We start from the raw sequence: 9,363 nt of genomic DNA on the forward strand, positions 1-9,363 counted from the left end.
CATCACTGGCATAAGAAGCCCTTTCTCTAGCCTGTGTCAAAACTGTCTCTGCATCAAGCATATGTTGTTGTCTCTATATCATACATCTAAAACAAAAACGTTGGATGTGCCCTATGTGACCACAACACCAATGTACAACATCTCTATGAGACCTCTGTCTGTCACAAGCCATCTCTAACAACTCTCTATCACACATACTGTCAATCACTGCAAATGTATCAATGTGGGAGAAAACCTCAACCACAATAAGAATGTGATGGAAAATGCACCAGTAGCCCTACCAAGCTCTACCAAAGATACATAAATGGGTACCTATCCTTGTAGAACCTATAGCCAGTCAGTACCTATAAACTGTATGAATAGGCTCATGATTGGAATATCCGTCGATTGGATATAGTACATAAGATGGATCCACTCATAGCCACTACATGTGTACCGCACATCTCGCTCCTGTGCAAGAGCGGAAACAACACAACACATGTGTCCAAGTGAGGGGAAACACTCGATCACTATCAAATAATTATAAATGGCAGTGTGTAAGTAAGGCCTCAACCACAAAACTCTCCAAAAGACTGGCACTGCAATAGCAATTCACACTTAGAAGCCACAAAGACCATACATCAAGACCATGCCACAATGGTTGCAAAGAATCTTTGAAACCATAAGAGAAAAGCACAAGTACGTCTATGCACATAAACTGAGTTACATGCCAATATAGATGTCCAAGAAATGAGATCAACTACCAAATCTGAGTAACAAGGTGGGAGAAAAGCTCGATCACCAAATTGCACACAAATGGGAGTCAGACTCGACCACCAAACAATCAAAAGAGAAGGATTTTGTGCGAATACGTATTTTATGGCAAGAAATATGGGGAAAATTGAACAAAGTCTCCCTTGCAAAATGAGAAAAATCCCAACCAAATCTTAACCTGAAAAGATCCGGAGACAAGCCGCCTCACCGAACGAGTTGTCAAAAGCTTTAACAATATTTGCATGACCACACATGGCATAAACCCGCACAAAGCATGTGCTACCGTCCTCTTTGGGTATCCACACAAATTATACATAGGATAAACTGTCTGCAACCATATGTTGTGCGATGGCAAGCCATGCACCAACAAACCTGTACCTATATCCAATCGTCAAAGACGAGATAGACCACACAAAATCCGCACTAGAAGTGCCTTAACAATGCACGAAGCATGTGCATGTGCATAGGTAAAAAACTAGCTATGTTGTGAGTTATATTTGGGAGTCGTACATAACCATAATATGATTAAAAAGTCTGTAAAATTTCAGCAATGCAAAGATGAAAATATCATGTACAAAACACCTGTAAAACCTCCGCAAATGTCTCCACTACCAACGGTGTACATGGGTATGCATGTAAGTGTCAAATCCCAACCCACACATGGACCGTTTCCCCATGAAAAACATGGCTATAAATGCCCTCAATTCTCATCTATGTAGAGCTGAAAATAACCTGGAAAGAACACCTGCATATGGAAAGAACACCCATCGTGTATATCGACCACTAGTCGGTCCACCCACACATGCATACATGCACCTATCTATGGCTAATTATTCAGCACTCTAGAGCTGTCCAAAACCTTGAAGTAAACCCCTAATTCAATTCCTAAATCATGCACAAACCATGTGCCTAACTTTCACTTGTCACCACAACCATGATGGCTACACATGGGCTAAAAATCCCTTGCACATTTCACTTGTGTAGAGCTGCAAATAATCTGATGTAGAAGCACCAAGATGTGCCCAAAACAATTTCCTGGTACTCACCTAACACATGGCCACAATGGGTTTCCCCCTTCTAGGTGAGCAAAAACGTTGGTAGGAAGCTCATCTAGGAAGTGCTTCTGATGCGCTCCACAAGGGTGAAAATAATGCCTTCATCCATGCATGAAAATACTGAATTATGGGCTGACTTTGGTTTCCTCTTGTGTGGGGAATGAGCACCTGAATGTGCCCAAGCAAGGCACCTTTGATGTGGGTAGGTGTTGGGTGTAGCAGGTGTCGGTAGTGGGTGAGGTAGGTGAGGTAGGTTGCCCAACATAACGGCTGATCTGAGGGCCTTCCTCGGGCTAATCTATGATGAGAGTAAGCTAATCTCTGTGGGCACTAAGAGCTCACCATGAGCACTCACTCAAGCCTCCGAATGGCTGCCCACAAGCTCCTCTCCATGTAGAGCTGCCCACTCACGCAAGCCTCCGAGCGGGAAGCTCTCCATGTAGAGCTTCCCGCTCTACTGTAAGCTCTCCATCTGCTCCTCCTCAAAGTTGATATGTGTCATCTCCACCATAGCCGAGCTCTAAGCTCTAGGCTTCATCGTGCTCTCCCTCAAGACCATTTCTCTCCCTGCACTCTGTTGGCTCTAATACCAATTATAAACATGCCCTAGAAGTTTCATTACATTTGGATTTCATTTGATGTTTGTAACGGATGTGTATTTAACACATTTTCTTAGTATTGGACATTAGATTCAATTTAATTTTATGTCATAGTTCCTTGTCTAGGTTTATTAATGAAGAATTCCAACTAAGCTAGTCTGACTAAGATAGAGCGTTAGAGATCTTCTCTTAATACCGTAGGAGATGCCTTCCTAATTTTCAATGGTTACTTTAGGCTCTTAATCGGATATTATGAAGCATTGTGTGCAGTGTGTTAGTGCTTTCTAGTGAGCTTAATCCCTCTTGACCTTTAGATTAAGTATTATAAAGGAAGATTGAATATTGTGATGAGCTGGGGAGGGTAACAATGTCAAAATGATCTCCAAAAATTACACAATTGAAAATCAATGAAAGAAAAAACCACTTAAAAAAGAAAAGGAAAAACAAAAACAAAGAGAGCTCAAAAGATCAATTAAGGCTCTACGTGGCAACATAGTCTATAACATAAACACTTTGGGGGGTCAAACAAAGGGAACAATTCATGTGAGAATTTCATGTGTGATTTCCTTTATCGTACCTTAACTTGACGGTCTTTTAGGTAATAGTTGACCTTTAGTGCCTATGGAGAATTAAGAAGCTTGCCTGTGGAATTAATAGTTGACCTTTAGTGCCTATTGACAGTTAAATTAGTGACGCTAGATTTTTTTGATTTGTTGACCTTTACAAGTGCTCATGAGTTTAATTATATTGCATTTTAATGTTTACTACTCAACAAATTGCTTAATGTTTTGTTACCAATCATTCATTGTGCTTATTCACTGTATATGATTTTTAGTTATCCGTGTTCTTATGACAATGCAGTTACTGTGTTAATTTTTTGTTGATTTGGTAGCATTCGAGTGAAGATGAAGATTGTGCTCTGGAAGAGGATAAATGCAACCTCTTGTAGTGCTAAACTTCTTGATTGAGGGCACATCCATGGACCACTACTCTCATCAAGATTTTTAACTAATACAAGAGCCAAATGAGTGGATCCATAAGTTCCTGCTTTTCAAACACACACTCCAAAATTTCAAGGACGAAATTTACATCAGGAAGGGGGGCATGTTCACTTTAAGCAGCATTCTCATTTCTTTATATTGAGTCATGGGTCGGGCTTCTCGATTCCACATGTTCATTCATGGATGATCACCAATGATAGGCGCACACCATATTTATTAGAGAGAGAGAGAGAGAGAGAGAGAGATAGCATGTTCGACAGTCGACCAAGTGTGGGCGCCCATATGTGGATGGGATGAATCACATAAGTGGTCTATAACCCTAACTTTTGCTCATACTTGAATGTATGGTTTTACTCTTGCTCTCCTCCTCTCATGTGCCATCTCTTACTGTGTGTGAGCGTGAGAGTTTGTATGTGTGCGCGAGCGGGTGACTATACGATAGCGGCAAGGAAATTGAGCAGTCGCGACGAGCTCCCTCTTCATAGAAACATGAATTTTCTACATCAACAGCTACACGGAGGTGAGTGACACACCTATCTGCATCTGTGAGCTTACCTACACACATGCTGTGTGTTCGCAGCCTCCGTGGCTCACACATGACGCACAACAAGTGTTAGGAAATAGGACGTAGCTAAGTAGATAATAGAGTAGCTTACTTAATGGAGAGAGACAATTGTTCACACACGAGAAATTAGAGAGAGAGAGAGAGAGAGAGAGAGAGAGAGCACGATATACGTGGTTCATCCAATGTGTGCTACATCCAGGGGAAATCAACCACTCAATGGTTTTAGTACTTCAACCAAGAAGTAGGTTACAAATATATTATACCATTAATAGAGCTCCCACCTTGCTTCACTCTCACCACCTCATACCCACCTTGTAGCATCAACTTCACAATGCACCACAATGCTTCACTTCTTTTGTGTGTAGAAAAGGCCGTCTTTTACAGGCCAAAAGGGATGCCCTCTCTCATGAGAGGCAGCCATGTGTAGCCACCCTTGTGTAGACAAGTCCAAGTTGACTCTCCAATGCGTCCATGTGTGGCCGCCCTTGAGAAGACAAGTCCGACTTAAAATTGACCACTGGTCATCAACCATCGGCCAACAGATCGACCATTTTCCGTCCACTTTTCAACCGCCATCCGGCCATAATATTCCGATGAAAATAAATATTCCGGTTTTGGTTTTTCGACGAGTGATATTTCTTCATGCACAATGGCTTCTCCTTATATGAGGAATGGAAGTCTTACAAATGTGTGTTTTTAATACTAAAAATTACAAGGGGTAACTTAGGCTCCATACTTTACAACAAGTCCCCATGATCCAACATTATGCAAGTAGATAACAAGCATAGTGTAGAAAGATAGTTTACAAAGAGATCATTTGGGCTATATTTTGTTAAACATACACATGGAAATGCTACATACGCCTTGAGTGAGTTTGATTTGACAAAAGTAAAAATTGGCATTGCATGAAAACAAATTAGTTTAAACAAGAAGGGATGTGGATCCATTTGAGCCAAAGCATGTGAAGAAGAGGATGTGCCTGATTGTATACAATGAAAAGGAACGTATGTTATCTTATAATGACTTTTGATGCTTAGCAAAGAGATATGTGTGGTGCATGCGAGAGGATGTGTAGGTTTAGAGGGGATGGATGTTGTGTCGTGACACGTGCATAATGTGAAACTCAAATATCTACTTACTCTTAGTGCTTTTATTATGTAAGATCAAATGCTACAATGTACATATTGTTGTATTTGTGATAACAATTGCCACGAATGTTGTAGTCGTATACATATCTTATGGGGGGAAACGAGGCCCTAAACATGGCACTATTGCATATTTTATCACATTAAAATATGATCACTTTGGTTTAGGAATGTATGTATCGAAATGTGTAGAGATGGCATACTCGTTTTTTGTAGAAAGTTCAATGCAGACGATATCGACCAAAAATAACAGCTTTATGTGTGGCCGCAAAAGATATATTTAAAGTGCTTACCAAGTGGAACAATGAGTTTTAGCATGTAATTTGAGCCCAAAGGAACTTTTCCACAAATTTAGGGACTTTTACCAGCTTGTTTGGGGTTTTGACGAATAAAGAGAGTATTTTTAGGCTAAAATGGCCATAAATGGTCAAAAATAGCATAAAATGACACAAAATGACAAAAAAATGATAGTGCCATCTTTGCTCAAGATCGGGGAGAGTTCATAGCGCCCAAAATGACCTCTTTTGGACATCTAATGAAGGAGATACAACAGTTGCAAGTCAGGGTGCTAGTGCAGTCTCGTGATGTTTCCACTGCATGTTCGAGGCTGCGAGGCCACCAATTAGGCTTTTCCCTCGTCTAATGATCATTTGGGCTTGTCTAAAGAAGTTTTGAAGCTTCCATGAAATGGTCACAACTAAGAATTGAAGCGTTAATTTAGGGTTTTTAACAGGGCAAAAGAGCACTGTATCAGTGTGATTGGGGGCGAGGCTACATCAAATGTTTACACACAGAAGAGTTTTGAATTGATCTTGGTTGTTTTCTATAGTGAGGCTTTAACGGTTGGACTAATGTTTTTTTCTTAGTGTGTCTTTTGCTTCCAAAGTTTGACGATTCCCTTTATTTTGCTACAAACCCTCACAATCAAAGGCCCAATGTTGTCCTAACCTTACTGCATACTTCTTGACAGTGTATCTCTCTCTATCTTCTTTCTTTTTAGCATGGGGTGGGATATTTTCTCTATGTCGGTCGTGAGTCGTGAGGCAATCTTTGGAGGTGTATTATTTCAGAAGAGAAAAGAGAAGGAAATGTATGTGTCTTGCATTGTGTGAGGGACCATGCCTTTGGCATTGAGTTCACAACAGGCAATGTTGCTTGTTCGCATGCAAGATGTAGGCCTACCTTGTGCGCTTCTGGTGTTGCTCGTATTGCACGTAGGACTATGTCAAGTGCTCTCATGTGCTTCAAATGTTGCTCTTGTGCTCCAACGTCTCTACCAAGCAGCTCCGTGTCATGCTCGTATCACACGCTACTCCCCGATCTACAACAATTGTGAGTTATGGGTTAACTTGTGAAGGAAATTGTAGACCCAACTATTCACCATTGACATTTTTCCTATTTGGACTTTAAACAGCTTTACATGACTCCGATTCCTTTTCATTCTATTGTTTTAGAGTGCCAGCGTGAACCTTTCACCTTGTTTTTCTCTCACAAAAGCACAAAAGGAAGTTTAATAAAGGTTTGCATTTATTTGTACTCGAGTCGTGTAGGTAAGTTCTAGTCGTATGCTTTTTGGGAGAAGCTTTTTAGGTTTTGTAGGAAACAAGACTTTCATGTCCTCATTTTTCCCTTGCTTTACGTTCAAGTGTTTTGAGAGCTTTTCAAATGTTGTTTCTCAGCGTTTGAACTATTCACACCACTAATATAAGGAAATATGGTTGTGATGTGACTCCAATTTAATGCCATTAATGAAAGATAGGGCTATATAAACATGGCAATGCCTTAGTGTTAAGCACGACAAGAAGTGTCATTTTGAGATTATAGTCCTCTAGTTTGCAACAACTTGAGCTAGATCAAATATGCAGTCTGTTGTAGCAATCTTTCTTATGCTAATTGCTGATTACTTAGCCCATGGAGCCCCCATTGGACCTCAAAACCTTGAACAATGTTTACGAGTCGCAAATGTCAGTGATGAAGTTGATTGTTGCATGCTCTTGCCGACAAAGAAAAAAATCAATTTCTCCTTTGATTTGTATCCACCTGTCAAGAGAATAAGGAAGCCAGCTCATCTTGTTGATGCTTCTTACATTGAGAAATATAAGAGAGCCTATGAGCTCATAAGAGCTCTGCCTTCCAATGATCCTCGGAGCCTCTTGAAGCAAGGAGATACACATTGTTCAATGTGCACCGGTGCTTACTTACAACCAGGCACAGATGCAATTTTGCACATCCATTACTCTTGGCTTTTTTTCCCTTGGCATCGTTGGTACATCTCGAATCGTGGATCTCATCTGAATTTTAAAAAAATTATAATGTGCATAATCATCACATCTATCATTTTGTGTCACAGGTTCATCTACTTCCATGAGCGTATACTTGCAAAGCTTTTGGGGGATCCAACTTTTGCTCTTCCATTTTGGAACTGGGACAATCAATTTGATGGAAATTCAATGCCTGCTTACTTTGATGATCAGAATAGTTCACTTTATGATCCCAATCGTGATGCCAACCATGCTCCTCCTGCTCTCATTCAACTTAACGGAGACTTCAACACAACAAACAATCGAGAAATAATCAGGGAGAATCTCAACCAAATGTACCAAGACGTGGTTGCTCCCTCCACAGCTTCTTCTTTCATGGGGGGCATTTTTAGGTATATTTAAAGAGATAATCCCTTTTTCAAAGTTGCTCTTCACATAATTTTGATTCTAAACCATGGAGATTGAACTCCAAAGATTTTAATTTCCTTAAATTTGCCCATACGATTTTGAGCATACCTAAACTCGCTCCTCTACCCTACCTCATCCTCTTTTGTGGTCATCTTCTTCCTAGTTGCTTTGAACCAGAGTTTCTCTACTTCATTATCCTCTTTAGCCTCCTCTATAGTCTCTTTGGATTGATGGAAAGTGCTAAAGCTCCTCTCCTTCATCACCTTTTTCATCTCCCTCCCTCCCGTTCCCCTCATGCTCCTCTGCTTTGAGTTCACATGCTAAAGCTCCTTTATTTCATCATCTTCTTCATCTCCCTCACTCCCATTCCCGTCTTGCATAATGGGCTTTAAGCTCAAAACTTATTGGAGAGGTAATAGAATTGTTACCTCTCTCTCTCTCTCTCTCTCTCTCTCTCTCTCTCTCTCTCCACACACACACACACACACACACAATGCATGTATTCCTTTGCTAATAAATATGTGGTGTGGAATTTATAGGCTGGGCTATAGCTTTTCAAGCATAGACGAGCAAAGCGAGGAAATAGGCGGGGTGTTTGACAATGAGGTACATGGCAACGTGCACGCATGGGTGGGGAATCCACTACTTCCCAGGAGGATCGACATGGGCTCCTTTGACAGGGCAGGACGAGACCCCATATTCTATGCACACCATGCCAATGTGGATCGCTTGTGGGACGTGTGGCGCTTCTCGTTGCCTAGCGGGCCTCGCCCGCTCTTCAGCGACCCAGACTTCCTCAATGCCAGCTTCATCTTCTACGACGAGGACCAAAACTTGGTGAAAGTGACGGTGCGTGATTGCCTAGACAACAGTCGCCTCGGCATCTTCTACCCCTCTGTCCCCGCGGACGGATTGTGGATGCATCACACCCCCTAAGTAGAACCTTTGTAAACCCCCAATCCCACTATCCTAGCCTTGTTTTATTACACCGTTAGCCTTTGTTATCTCCTCCTAGAGAAATAGCGTTATGTATTTTCACTTTCTTTGCACCAAATCAACATTTTCACTTATACCAATTCGCCAATTCAATGTGTAAGGATTTTTCGAACGAGAAGAGAGAAGCTAACGAAAAGACAGATAGAACAAAAACAAGTGAAAGGGTCATGACGGCTTTCAAAAACAATAAGAAAATGATAAAATTGTTACGTTGAGTTAAAATGGTATCAATGTTTGGGAAAGGATTGCATCAGCTTAGTCTTAAGTCGATTGAAAATCGAGACTAGCTAACTGCAAACCACAGTAAACGAAAGAAAAATGGATGAAATATGTGAGAAAGTCGTCCAAAAATTTTGCAAATCTCAAAATTTTTAAGAGTATTTCCAATTTTTTTCTTTTTAAGGAGGAAACTCGATCAACAGCCCTTTAATAAAAGAGACTTTCTCATATGTTAACACTAATTGGAATCAAGCTATAAATTGCAAAAAATGTAAAGCCATGTGAAGTTCTGAAATGAAAGGTGAAATAAAAAGAACTAATTAATCTATGTGTGTGTGCAGAATTTATTAGAATTATGCAA

At 40.6% G+C, this 9,363-nt stretch overlaps 1 protein-coding gene across 1 annotated transcript; it reads left to right on the forward strand.

Annotated features, from left to right (window-relative positions):
• Positions 1-6,914: 6,914 nt before the first annotated feature.
• Positions 6,915-8,857, forward strand: LOC147418551 (aureusidin synthase-like). The gene is made up of 3 exons (XM_086506742.1): positions 6,915-7,384; positions 7,469-7,771; positions 8,327-8,857. Exons 1-3 carry the CDS (start codon positions 6,978-6,980, stop codon positions 8,721-8,723), a joined length of 1,107 nt encoding a protein of 368 aa, XP_086362868.1. The 5' UTR covers positions 6,915-6,977; the 3' UTR covers positions 8,724-8,857.
• Positions 8,858-9,363: the final 506 nt, after the last annotated feature.

The sequence above is a fragment of the Adiantum capillus-veneris genome, chromosome 30 (assembly GCF_014529385.1).
Source record: "Adiantum capillus-veneris isolate H3 chromosome 30, ASM1452938v2, whole genome shotgun sequence".
Lineage (NCBI taxonomy): Eukaryota > Viridiplantae > Streptophyta > Polypodiopsida > Polypodiales > Pteridaceae > Adiantum > Adiantum capillus-veneris.